This window comes from Antechinus flavipes, chromosome 1, assembly GCF_016432865.1.
Source record: "Antechinus flavipes isolate AdamAnt ecotype Samford, QLD, Australia chromosome 1, AdamAnt_v2, whole genome shotgun sequence".
Classification (NCBI taxonomy): domain Eukaryota; kingdom Metazoa; phylum Chordata; class Mammalia; order Dasyuromorphia; family Dasyuridae; genus Antechinus; species Antechinus flavipes.
Genome location: NC_067398.1, coordinates 504,224,131 through 504,238,637, shown reverse-complemented (window position 1 = coordinate 504,238,637; position 14,507 = coordinate 504,224,131). Strand labels below are relative to the sequence as shown.

The 14,507-nt window shown below is 35.7% G+C and overlaps 1 protein-coding gene across 1 annotated transcript in view; it reads right to left on the bottom strand.

Annotated features, from left to right (window-relative positions):
• Window positions 1–1,165: 1,165 nt before the first annotated feature.
• Window positions 1,166–14,507, bottom strand: part of LOC127544003 (uncharacterized) — a 57,015-nt gene continuing 43,673 nt past the window's right edge. Inside the window, exons 5-6 of the mRNA XM_051970422.1 lie at window positions 12,332–12,444; window positions 1,166–2,420 (exon numbers count right to left, since the gene is read on the bottom strand). Of these exons, the coding sequence (XP_051826382.1) occupies window positions 1,995–2,420; window positions 12,332–12,444 (539 nt within the window). The 3' untranslated portion in view covers window positions 1,166–1,994. The remainder of the gene's footprint in view (window positions 2,421–12,331; window positions 12,445–14,507) is intronic.

Here is a 14,507-nt window from a genome sequence, read left to right as displayed (position 1 = left end):
TCAAGTTCAGACCTTAAGTTTAAACTACAAAGTTCATAACCTCTTCTAGGACAGAAAGTCCAAGTTTGCTTTTGGCTCTCTCCGAAACCATAAATAAGGAGACAAACATTTTCTTTTTTCCTCCAGTACTAGGGTAATTTTATAGTGTGTACTGGGTGCTAGGATACATCATCTATTTAATGTATTCACCACAATAAGATGTGCCTGTCTATTTTTGCCCCTTCAGATATGAATTATTAAACACTCAGTCATTGTTCCTCAGTCACTTGTATTTAATATAGAGCTCATCTGGAGGGGAAAGAAAATGACTGAGAGACTACACAGGATAAGCAAAGCTAGAGCTCAAGCAATAAGTTCAAGGCTCCCACCAGTAGGGAAGACAATCTCTTGCACTTTTGTAAGAGGCAAATTTTTCCGTTTTGTTCCCCTTCTGGGTGTACAAGATAATTACCCTTCAGACACATTTGCAGGGAGAGGCTGTGTCTAGAATAGCTGAGGACTGCTCAGGCTGCTCTGCCTCAGACCGCCCCCTTACCCCCCTTTTCTCCTGCCCCCCCCAACCCGCTGCTTGCAGTATAACCGTTTGCCTAATGCAGCAGACAAGCCGGCTTCCTGGAACGTGCAAACATGGTTTTCAGCCTACTCCAGAGCCTGCCAGGCAAAGGCATGTCAAACAGTGAAAACACAGAAGTTTAATAAAGATTTGCAATGAACTGCAAAGCTGCTAGCCCACTCGTGCTCTGTCAATGCTTGATGAATATCCCACCACCTGCTGCCTTCCTAATATGGATAAGCAAGTTTTATGGGAGTAGCTCTGAAAAAAATCACTGTAATGGACACTTGGTCTCTAATGCACATATTGATAATAAAATACTAATTCTCCAGGTTCATAAAGACCAGTGTAACCCAATGCTCAATACTCGAGAAAAGAGATACTTTAGAGATCTGATTTTTACTTCCTTCCAAAATGCATTTCCTTGCTTCTTAATTGTAATAGATTTTTTTTTAACTGTCATCTTTCTGAAACTCTAGTCTTCCATAATTTCCATCATTGGCTAAATCTCAGGGACAGTTGGTATTCACTAGCACCATCTACTGGTTTCAATATTCTTTTTTTTTTTTTTTTTTTTTTTTTTGCTGAGACAAATCAAAAATTACTGTTAAAAACGACAAAGTCTTCACAGTTTATTTTGTGAATGCATTTTTTAATTTCAAGTGGAATGTTGAGTCCCTTCCTTACCCAAAAAAGATTACAATTCCTCTAAACAACTCAAGTCAAATATTTAAAGGAGGACATTTTTCATTTTGGTTATGGCACTTTGAGACACCAACAATAGCATTTCATCCATCCTCTTAAATGGTCAGAGACATTCAACTTTGAGGAGTTTATCATTCAATGATTGGAATAAAATACAATTCCAAAAGATTTAAATTTGGCTTTTCCAAAATCAGAAAATAAGCCCTGGATTAAAAAAAAAAAAGACATGAAATCAGTCCACAAAAATATACAGGCAAATAAATAGATGATGATAGTTAGACAGCTTTGTCTTTTGAAATTGCCAAAAGCAGTATTCTGTCATCTGGATTTCTTTAGTTTTTGATTGAGACCCTCCACATTCCTGGATGGATTTCACTTTTGTTTTTGTTACCGCATTTACAAACAGATGATTTCTGATGTGGCTTACAAAGTAATTTATTCTCCAGATGGCATTCAAAAGAAGTGGCACATGTCAGTTTCTGTGTTGTCATCTCGGTCCAGAGAACACCCTATGGGTCAGTTTAGAGAACCTCTTGGCACTGTGGCTTTCCCTGTAGTTAGCTGAGGATTGGAACAAGTTCTACCTTATCCTGGGCAGGCAGGCTGATCCGTACAATTACTGTTGATTCAACTCTTTGCAAATTGCCATCTGTCAGTTTCATTTTTTTTTTTTCCTGATCTCTCATCTATTTTCTTCATTGCATCTGGTTGTACTGGCAACATCTCAGGAAATGACTTAAAGCAAGACCTTTCCATCTATCTCATCTGAGATCTCATCTGAGATTTCATCTGAAACTAATGCACCTGTCTCATGGTCTGCTGTTTCACATCCAGCCCCAGGTGAGGTTATATGTTCAGTGGATTTTTCATCATCTTCAGCTATACAAGAGATACAACGGCAACTTTCAGTGGTTTTGGCTTCTGAGCAAGGGTCAGGAGAGATGTGAGCACACAATTCTTCCAAATACTCTATCTCTATGGCTGGTTTCTGGGCCTCATTTGTGTTCCCAGAAGCAACAGAAATTGTACATTCACAGTGATAATATCCAGATTCTTGCTTCTTTTTATGCATGGAGCAAAGATCGATTTGACTAAAGACTTCAATCCCAAAGGGGCAGTCTTCATATTCTTTATATAATTCAGAATAGATCTTTCTAAAGCCCTAAAAGCAGAAAAACAATTAGTATTATATTTCTAGGAAATTCGAGAACATATGACTTTGACATTCTACCCCATTAAGATTTAGATGATAGAAAGATTAAATTTTATTTTGAATTTTAAAAATAAAAATTAACTAATTGTTCCCCCTCTACCCTCTCCATCTCACACAAAAAAAGAAACAAAACAAAACAAAACAAAAAACCTCAAAGCAGTCAGTGTCACATATAAAGGACCAGAAAATGAAACATTTTTATTTTAAAAATACCAGGATACATGATATTCCTATGAATGAGGGATGAGACTGGGGATATAGAATACAATTTTGCAAGAGAATTCAATCTAAGACAGATGGGAAGTTCTAAAGATGAAATTCTCCAAGTCCCAAAAAGAAACAATTCCAATAAAAAAGAAAAGGACACTAAAGAAACCCATGTGAGTAAAAAGTGAACTTATCAACCAACTTGTCAAAGTTTAAAAGGCATGCAGAGAAGATAAAAGCAAGAGCAGATAACAGAAGATGAATTCTCAAGTGTCATGGTCCCGTTAGAATGTCAGAAATGCTGAAACTCAGAATGTGCTGAACTTGGCAAAGCAAGGTAAGAGAGAACAACAAAATTCTTTAAAGTTAGATTGGAGAAAAGAGGGAGATCAAAGAAAGGATAGAATCATTGTTCAAGGTGAATGGGATGATGATAACTGAAAGCTTGTATCCACCATCGTTAATAGGGAATTGATATCCAAGGAAAAGGGGGAGATAGTAAGAGAGCATTTAGCTGCTCCTGACAAGTTCAAATTAATAGACCCAGATCAGATACATGCTAAAGTACTGAAAAACTGGCATATGTGATTGTGGAGTTATTATCAGTGGTTTCTGAAAGACTGTAATGAAGAGGAAGAGGTACTTATTTCAGGACTGCAGGAAGATAAAGCAAGGAAGGGAGAAAGGGAGGGAAGAAGGAAGGGAGGAAGGAAGGAAAAAAGGAAGGAAAGGAGGGAGGGAGGATGGAGTTTGTAAACTAGAGGCCACTGAGTTTGACTTGAGTTCATGGCAAAATTTTAGAAAGTATTATTGATGGATTGGTTAATAAACATTTAAAAAGGAAATGGTGATCAAAAAAAAAAAAAAGCCAGCATAGCTTTTGTAAGATCTCATTTGACCAAAGATACTCTTTTTTGGACAAGCTTATTATATTAGCAGATCAGGGTGATGTGATAGTAGTAGTAATTCTTGTAGGAAAAGGGAGGTGTGTCTTAAATGTTTGATAAAATAAAATTAGAATTGATTAAATTGCTGGACCCACGACAAAATTCTTATTCAATGTCAACTTTGAAGGAGGTCTTCATTGAAGTGAACCAAAGCTCTGTCTTTGGGCAACATTTTTGTTAATGATTTTATATTAAAACAAAGATCTCATGCTTATCAAATTTGAAGATGATACAAAAGACTTTGATAATCTAGAATATTGAGCTAAATACAAAAAAAATATGTGTTTAATAGACACAAAATGTGACATCCTATACTTAAATTCCAAGACTTCACTTCACTGGTAGAAAATAAAATAAGTTTGGCTAGACAATAATTTATCTAAGTTTTTAGTCGGTTGATAGCTCAATATGAGTCAGTGGTGTGATATGGCAGTCAAAAAAGTTAATAAGATTTTAGGCTGAATTAAAAGAGGAATAGCATCCAGGATAAAAGGGGCCAGTGTCCTACTGCTGTGGTCAGACCACATCAGCAATCTTGTTTTCAATTTTGAGTGCTACATTTTTAAACTGACATAGAACAGATGTTCAATGCACAAGATAATTACCTTCAGAGACACCTACCAGGAGAGGCTATGTCTAGAATAGCTGAAGACTGCTCAAGTTGCTCTGCCTCAGACCCTTTCAACACTAATGCTGCCCTTGCCCCTGCTTATAGCACAACCTGCTTGGAGACGGCAGTAGATGAGACAGCTTCCTGAATCAGGCAAGTTTTCAGCTTTCTACAGCACTTTGTCAGGCAAATGCCCCTCAAACAATGAAAACACATAAGTTTAACTTGAACCACAAAGCTTGCTTAAAGATATCATCATCTATTATGAATTTGACTACTACTATCTCTAGATGATTCACGGATCTTCATGTTCAAACTCCTAATTTCTCTCCTGAGGTCCAATCCTGCATCACCAGCAGCATTTTATGCAGCTACCATCAGATGTAGGTGCCTCAAACTCAACTCATCCAAAATAGCTTTTGCTACCTTTCTCCCAAATCCTCCACTCTTTCCAACTTTCTATTATTGGTAGGGAATACCAATATTTCATTTACTCGAGCTCACAACCTTTGTGTCATCCTTGACTTTTCACTCACACTCAATAATCCAACGTCAAATCTTATCATTTATATCTCTACAATAGCGCCTCATAAACATGTCCTTCTTCTCCAGTTAAATATCCACCATGTTATAGATCCTCATATATGTGGTATTATATTAACCTTTTATTGGTCTTTCTATCTCACTTTTCTGTCCACTTGTACATTCATTTGCCAAAATTTTCTCTCAAACAATGTACATATTTCTCTTTGTGTATTTAAATTCTAAAGGAAGTCCTTAAGGGTTTAGTTCTTCTCCTTTAGAATGTTGTATAGTACTATTATAATGTTCATCACAGTGGAGAATTTGGTAAATTCCATTAATTCACTAATGGATTTCATTAGCTCTAGAATCTTGGTATAGCATATAGGCTGAACATGTCCCACCTTACCCTGTCACACTAGGAGAAAATATAAAATTCTCTATTTGGCTTTTAAAGCCCTTTATAACAGAGTGTTTCCTACCTTCTTATTTATCTCTTTATTCTTCTCCATACACCATATGATTCAGCACTGGCAAACTTGCTGTTCCTTGAACACAATACACTCTCTCATTCCATGTCTTTTCATTGCCTATCCACCATTTATATCTCTACAATACCATCTTATACATGTGTCCTTCTCTACTTAAGTTCCTACTAAGTTCTGTTCTCTTTAAATCCTATTCTTCTGTAGACCACCTTTACCAGTTCTTCCCACAGCTAGTGCTTTCCTTCTGAGATTAAGTCTCATTATTTTGTATATATTTTATGTGGAGATAGTTGTTGGAATATTGTCACCCCTATTTGAATGAGAGCTGCCTTTTCTTTTAATTTTCCACAACTTAGGACTGTTATATGGTGAATATTTAATGTTTACTGATTCACTTGGTCACTGACTGAGGGCAACTAGATTGGGCTTTGACATCATGAGGGACTTAGCTTGGAGGAGAGAAGACTGAAGGAGGACATCAGAGTTTTCTTCAAGTATTTTAAATGCTGTCAGGTGGAAGAAGAATTATACTTGTTCTCCATGGCTATGAAGAACTGAACCAGGAGCAATGATTGGGTGAAAGTTGCAATGGCCAAGTTTAGGTGTGGTGTAAGAAATCATTCATCCCCAAGTTCCTGAAGCTAGTAGGCTTCCCCTTCCCCGGGTAATCTTCAAAGCAAAAGCTAGAAGACTGCTTCTTAGATTTCTTCTAGTAGGAATTCTTGTTCAGAAATTGGCTTCTGAGACTTGCCCCATTCTGAGATTCTGAGAAACTAAATAAAATCAATTAGTGAATTAATGTAATTTGCCAAACTACTTACACTGTTGAGCATCATAATAGATATTATATAACATTCCAAAAGAGAGGAGTTAAGCCTTTCCTTAGAAACTCTAAAGTTTCGAGGAAGAGATGGACTACAAACAAAAATATAGTCATATATGCACGTAATACTGTATGCTTCTTTTTGTTTCTACAAACTCCCACAGTTCCTCCCCATGAAAGACAATATGAAACTCTCAAAAGCTGGCATATACTGAACAATAATATAAAGATAAACATACTGTTATTCACATAGTAAGATATACCCACTCATTGAACAAGTGCAATAGCAGAGGAAGTCCCTTTCATAATAGTGAGGAGTTGTACTGAATCCACAATAGAGATGGTTGGACTTAGGCAAATAGTGTGTGATTAGGAAAAAAAATGCTAGCTAACCTACATGGAAATTAACAATGCACTTAACTTCATTAGCAATATGTTCTATGGTGCTACTAGCACATAATCAGGGAAATGTTACTTCTGAATGGGGATGTTTGAATATTTGTTGCTCTTCAATCCTGTCCCCAAAGGGCATCTAAACTTCTCATCATCTTGTCCTTTAAGATCTCATTGTCAAACATTGTCTGGGTTTAGAGACTCCCATGCTACAGGAGTCCTTTAAGTTACATCTCAGGATAGCCTGAATATCTGGATCAATTGTAAATCTTGAGTCAGAGCCAGAATATGCCCCAAGATTATATAACTTCTTTAATTTCGGATACTTTTTTTTTTAATTTAAGGACAAATTAATGTAGATTATAGACTATGGAATCCCACGGGAATAAGGGTTACTAATACCTGAATCTAGACTCTACATAATAAATGTTAGTCTCTCTTTCCCTCCTTCACTCCCTCCCCTTCCTCCCTCTCGCCCCCTTCTTCTCTCTCTCCTCCCTTTCCCCCTTTCCATGTTTTATGCAGAATATAAATTCACATGAAAAGGGGTTCAAAGGTTTCACCAAACTGCTAAGGGAGTCAAGGACACAAAAAAAGTTTAAGATTCTGGCATTTTATCAGTCTGACTTGATAAAAGGAATTCTTTTCCAGAAAATTCCTATGCTGGTGAAATCACAGATCCAATAAAGAAAAAAAAGAACATGACTTTTATAAATATGGGCATTGGTCCTGTTCTCCAATCCAAGAGTTATAAAGTCATCCATTTAAAATGAGAAGTAAAATCCCATCTCCTTTTAAAAAAATATATTGCCTGATTAAATAATTTTGAGCTAGGAGAAGCCAGGATACATGCTACTATATATCAGAAATCTCTACATTTATTAACTGATAAAAGTCATTGTTCATTATCACATTCTTTGTGTCCTCACATTGATTTTTTCACCTGTATAATAAACCTCATAATATATTCACTGTCCAGCTGTATGAGTCATTTTGTTTCTACAAACTCCCACAATTTCTCCCCATGAAACACAATGGCCAATTACACAGTAAAACTCATTATGAAGTTCTTATAAATTGGCATATACTGAGCACTAGCATAATCAACTCTCTGGAAATTAGATTCAAAGCAGGTGAATTGTGAAGAGAACATATACACTCTCTCTCCCTTCTCAATTTGCTTTCCATTTACTTTTTATTGATTTATCTGTGTCCATGTCATATTCCCCTTCCTAAATCTCCACTGTGCTCCTCCCCACCTCCAGATAAAATACAAAAATAGGAATTGTCCTTCCATTTTATCTTGGTGACTCAAGTACTTAGGCCCAAGGTCCAATACAGTAGGTGATCAATAAATGTTTGCGGAATTCATGTGAGGAGAAAAGAAGGGGAAATAAGAAAATTTCCTAACATCCAAATAATTTCGTATTTGGTGACTCAAACCAAATTAGATTGCCATCGAACTATTTGAAAAGAAACAAACATGATAGACTTTCAGTGAGAAAATAGGTTCTTGTCACCTGCAGGATACTAGGTAGTTAGAAATCTTCTTTGGGAATATCTTGATAACTGGGAAAGGTTGACCCAAAACAAAAATGTAAAAATTGCTATTGACCCATAAGAGGAAAAGTCACATAAACATCTGGGTCATTTTTATTGTTGACCATTCTTTGTTACTTCTTTTCTTATGAAACTTCAACTCCTTATCAGAAATCTGTGTTCCTCTCCTCTGGCCCAATCTTTGAGGGTTTTGCTTATAGTTTTGCAGCAAGCTCTGACTGCCCAGTGCCAGAGTGTCTGTCTCCTGGTATGATATGGTCTGCTCTTCTTGTACTTTTCCAGAAGGGGGAGAAAGGAACCTGGTACTTTCTTATTCTTGGAAACAGTTCAATGCTTTGGTTTCTTGGGAGAATTTATAGCTTATTTTGTCAAGACTGATGAGATATGATGTTGGTAAGATTGAAAAAATTCTAATTGGTAATGATTAGAAAGAATCGTGAATTTTTCCTTTTGAAGCACAAGTTCTATTTTCTCTTATACTATGCTATAGTGAGAAGAATAATGGATTCACAATATATTATCACTTACCACCTGTGGGGCCTTTGTCATTAAATTGCAGTTTTCTCATCTATAAAATGAACAGTTGGACTAGACCATCTTTAAAGTTTCTTCTATGAAGCAGTACAATATCTTTTTTTAATGGTATCAACTATAGATCTTTGGTTGGAAGATCTCAAATTGCTATCAGTAGAGCTGGGGGAATAATAGTTTTAACCTATAGAGAACCTGGCAACTTTGCAACTAACTGTACTTTATATAGGTCTGAAAAAAGGGTGGCTATGACCCAATATAGTCCAAAGCAACCAATTCACTCCCTAATTGATCCAAAATAACCCAAGTCAATCAATTTATACATAATGGATGAGGAAAATCAAAGCCCCTAACTTATACCATAGAATCTGTTTCTAATAACACTATCCTTCCCCATTGTGCTTCCAAAATATATAATAATATTTTTCATTTGGTTCCTTTTAATTAAAAACTATTCATTGTCACACCTTGCATTTGGTAGTCTGGATATTTTTTGGAGGATGACATGTTTTACATCTTCCTTAATCCTTCTCAATTTGGAGAAGATTGATTCTTACATTTTTATATATTACTTGTGAGGATAGCGCTTAAGGACACACAAAATAGTTAAGACAAATAAGCAACTAAACGAATGAGACATGGATTCTGCATGCTATTTTATCAGTGTTTTCCCAAATGGCAAACTCTCTCCCTCGTGACCACCTGATCCCTCACCACTGAAAGGCATTCTTTCCTTTGCCTTTCAATGTGAGAAGTCCTCTTTGTTAGGCTACTTGACTAGGACCTACTTTCCTGACTTATAAGAAATGACTCCCTTCTTGCATTTTAGAAGGCTACTCTTTGTTTTTTTTGCTCCTTTGGTGAACTCTATTTTCAAACGGCAAGCAGGAAGCCTTGGGATCCTGCTTGTGCCAAACTTAAAATAACTATTGTAATTTTTAATTGAAAGTAAACTTATATGATAGATTTGTAGCTCCAAGATTTTAGAGAAACTGTCTATAGAAATTAATTTTATCCCAATTACAAAATCTGAAGACAATGCTATTTTAATCTATAATGTTCTTCTCTAATACTTATATAAGCAATGAACACAATTTGCTTCCAAAGGTCCTTCTGCTGGAATCTACAGGTGTGGAATGTGAAAAACTGAACCCTATTTCAACCCTGAAGGTTCTACACATGCTGGACACCAGTGCTGATTATTCTTAAACACAGAAATGCAGATGGAGACTGTCTATATGGTATTCAATAGCACATGAAGCATGCCATTTGGCATACTGCCCATATCCTATGTGGGAGCAGCTGGAATCTGACTGCTTTTGCAAAATGTATTAAGGTACAATCACAATGGAACCATATCCAGATGTCAATACACTAAGGCACATCTGGAAAGGATTGGGATTGTTGAAGCAATAACCCTCACATCCATCCATCCACTACATAGGGTCTTTGTTAAGCAGCAGCTTTGGACTTGCAAATACAAATAAAATCTGAAGAGGAGTCTTTATATTTATAACAGGTTTTAAAAAAAAAGTATAGGCTGAAGTTGACAATACTATTGTGCCCTTCTAAAAACTGACAATCACCACAGAACCCATGAATACAGCCTTGAAATAAAGCAAACTATTAGAACTTTACTTATGGATGACATAAATATCCTCCTCGATACTGCACTGAAATGATGGTTCAGTGTATAAAAATGTAATTATAACCAGTAGATGGCATCATAATAGCTAGAACAATATTTTGGCACCTTATTTGCTTGACATGATAGCAATAGAACATTTTAATTTCCAGCTCCACTTATGCTTTCCTTTTTAATTTTTACCTGATAGATGTTACTTTAAAAAAAAAAAAGAGTATAAACCTCACAATCCTGTCATTAAGTGATTCTGTTATAAAAAAATCATTAAAAGGCAAAATGATATTCTTTAATTTCTAAGTGAATGTTAAAGATATTAATTTCTAAAAGTTAGCTATAACACCCAAATAAACAGTTTCTAAATTCACTATGAAAAGTTGCTCACCAAGAGAACAGGATAGAAAAAAAGAGTGACAGTGAAGCCCCAAGCCCCCAATTTAGATCAATTCCCTGGAATCACTGAATTGAAAAGTTTCACAAAAAATTATGTTACTGAATAGAAAACAGAAAGAAAAAGAAAATCTAATTCTGTTCCTTATAGCTAAATTTGTCTTTTAGTTCATTGTATTTAGCTATCTATGATCCCAACAAACTACTTAAGTCATTAAAATCCCATTACTTTCTTTTTTCTATGCAACATGAATGGAACTTAAATCTAATTCTTCATGGAAAGACAATAACACTGAGTATTGGGGGTTCGACACTTTGCATTTTGTATATTGCTTAGCCAAACAAATATGCAAGCTTAAAGGCATTTATGGTTCAAAAATATAGGGGAATTTCTTTATTGCAACACATTTTCTAGTTTGGATGGATGTTATTGTAGTGGCTAGGTTTGTATTAGATTGATCCAATAAATAAAAGAGGGTTCTTGCAAATGTGAAGGACAATAGTCTGCTGGGGAGAAGACTAATCTAATCAGATACTTAAGTGTAAGTCATAAAAACAGCCAAATCCCATGTCATGCTGCAGTAAAGGTTACATCAGCACTTCATATAATATTTATAATTGTAAAAGAAACTCTGCAGTCTGTATTCCAACATGACATTAGTCTCCCCCTCCTCTTTCTTCCTTCCCTTCCCCCTCACTTAAAGCTAAATGCTTTACCCAACCCCATTCTGATAATGGGAATAAATGATCTCACAATCTTGATATAACAGGAAATCTTGACCACAAAAGCAAATATAGAATCACATTAGATCCCAAGCAGGTTGTAGCCACACACATTAAGAACATGTTTATGCCTTTCATATCTGAAGATCCCCAAAGTGAAATTTTTTTTACCTTCATTCTATAAGAAAATGCCATCACAAAGTTAGGAGGTTAAATATATGGCTAGTTGCTGGAAAGGGTTCTGTTGCTGCTGTTGGTTTTGGTATGACATTAATGAGACTAGATCACAGCTTCATTTCCCACTTGGAACAACTAACTTCCAACTGAGACTAATTCTCTGATGGCCACAAACTTCACCCAAGAATCTGAGCATCGCTTCTATAATTATAAGATCATGGTGTGGATAGGACTTAAGATGCAAGAGAACTTAGTGCAATCCATTATCCCATTAGAATACCAACTCAACCTATTAATGGTGACTCGGTGAACATCTTCAATATATCAAGGGCAAGTCAGATGTTATGGTACACAGTTGCAGTCCTGGGCACTGGGGAATCTGAGGCAGTTGGATCCCTTGAGTGGGGAGTTGTTAGTAGGTCTAGAACAAGATTGGTGTCTACACTAAATCTTGCATTAATATAATCAACTCCTGGAGGATGGATAAAGGGGGGTGGATGCAAGACAGCCTAAGGAAGTATGAATCAGCTCAAATTGCAAACAGGAGCAAATCATAGATTGGGAGTGGGTGGGTTCAGGTCAGGTTTGTGAGTTGCCATTGTACTTATAGCCAGAGTGAGAAAGGGATGAAATCTAAAAAAAAAAAAAAAAAAAAATTAAAACTACATACATACACATATATGTATGTATATACGCACATGTAGACATATATGGGTATATAGGCATACAAACACACATGTACACAAACCAAGAAAGATATACCTTTAAAATATTTTTATATCAAAAAGAACAGAATAAAAGTTGAAAAAAGAATACTTAGTAGAAAGGCTTGAATCAATTTAATTACCTTTCTCTTCACTGCAGGTGCTTTGGATAGTTTCAGGAAAGTCAGATGTGGTCTGAAGTCTTTGCTACCTGTGATGTCTATGTTCATTTCCTGAAAAGATTTCTCCACAGCCTCTGATGAACAAGATAATTTGTCATTATCTTTGGGGGCAGTCAGGGAGGGGCAGAAGCTGCATCATTGTCTTTATCAAAATATCTCTTTCATTGCAGCACATGATTATGACTGATTGAGCAGCCAAAATTCACGTTTTCACTGCTGTCACATATTCAAAATAAAAATTCAAAATGTGAAATACACAACATTTGTATTCATCAAAAAAAATAAATTAAACTTCTGGCAAGTTGGTGAGTTCTGATGATAGAAATGGCATGGAATCTATGAATTATGCCAAGCTGCAATTGGCATATAGATAGGGTTGAAGCTCTGGTCCATAACTCCCCCTTTCATCTACCACTAGGTTCTTACATTGGATTTTATGTAGCAGGTTAGTTTGCATGGTGGTTTGCAACTACAGATGGAAATTTTTAGTGATGATCTAAATTAAAGGAGCAATTTTTTTCCTTTTACATGTTGAACAAAGAAATACGTTAACATTAAAAGAGATAAATGTGCTAAAAAAAAAAAAAAAACCTTAAATGGCCAAATTTTAATCTGGTTCCATATGCCTGGGCATGTTGGGGACTTGAGTTAGACTGGAAAGCTTCTTAAACTGTGGGTCATGAAATTATGATTTATTATCAGTAAATATTTGATTTGTGTTCTATATAAACTATATATTATATAAACTATAAACTATATAAATATAGTTCTATTTTGTATTCTATATAAAAAAATTTCTCAACCAAAAAGAGGTGAGGAGTAGAAAAAGTTTAAGAAACCCTGCTTTAGAGCAATGTAGTATTGTCTAAGTATTTCATTAAATGAAAGGAATATACCTTAGGCTCCTAGCATAGTTTCAGGCTTATAGCTGGTGATTAAAAAATACTTGATTGGCTGAGCAGGAAGGGTCTAACAGATACCTCTGATTGAGAAAAAAAAAATGGTGAGCTGATATAGAAATATGAGGCAGTTCAATCTCACCTACAGAGATGATGCTGGACTTTTTACTAAGGTATCACTTTTTGTAATTAAATTTTTATTAATTGTTTCAAAATGCTTGGAAAAAATCTCCAGAATAGCCAGACATCAAGTTTAGCACATTGTCTAAGGAGGAAATATGGTAGGGGATAGAAACAAGACTGGCCTGGGATTTAGAGACTATTCAATTCTAGTCCCTGCTTCATCAATAGCGGACATTGTGATTTCAGTTAAGTCTATGTCAACTCAAGTTTCTTGAGAGCTAAGATGTGGCCTAGGAACACACAAAAACAGTTGTTATCCAATCATGACCAACTCTTTATGTCTCCATTTTGAGCTTTTTTTAAAACAAAGATACTGGAATATCTGTGATTTCCTTCTCCATCTCAGTTTACAGATGAGGAAACTGAGGAAAGTAGGCTTAAGTGATATGCCTAGGGTCACACAGATAGAGTGTCTGAGGTCTGATTTAACCTCACTTCCTAACTCTAGGCCTAATGCTATATCCACTGCTTCTCCCAGCTACCCACAAAGAGGATCCAGTCTGGAAACTGAGTGGATACCCATCAGTTGGGAAATGGCTGAATAAGTTATGATATATGAATGTAATGGAATATTATTGTTCTATAAGAAACAGTCAATAGGATGATTTCAGAAAAGACTGGAAAGACTAACATGAACTGATGCTAGATGAATGAGTAGAACCAAGAGAACAATGTACACAGCAACAATAAGATTATGTAACGATCAGCTGTGATGGACTTGGCTCTTTTCAACAATGACTTGGGATGGAAAGTGCCATCTACATCCAGAGAACTATAGAGAATGAATGTGGATCAAAGTGCGTTATTTTCACTTTTTGTTGTTTGTTTGTGTTTTTTTTCCCCCTCTTTGATCTGATTTTTCTTGTGCAGCAAGATGGAATATAGAAATATAGTTAGAAGAATTGCACATGTTTAACCTAAATTCAATTATTTGCTATTTAGGGGAGGGGGGAAAGAGTGAGAAAACCGAAACACAAGATTTTGCAAGGATGAATATTGAAAACTATCTTTGTGTGTATTTGGAAAAATAAAATATATAAAAACAAACAAAAAAG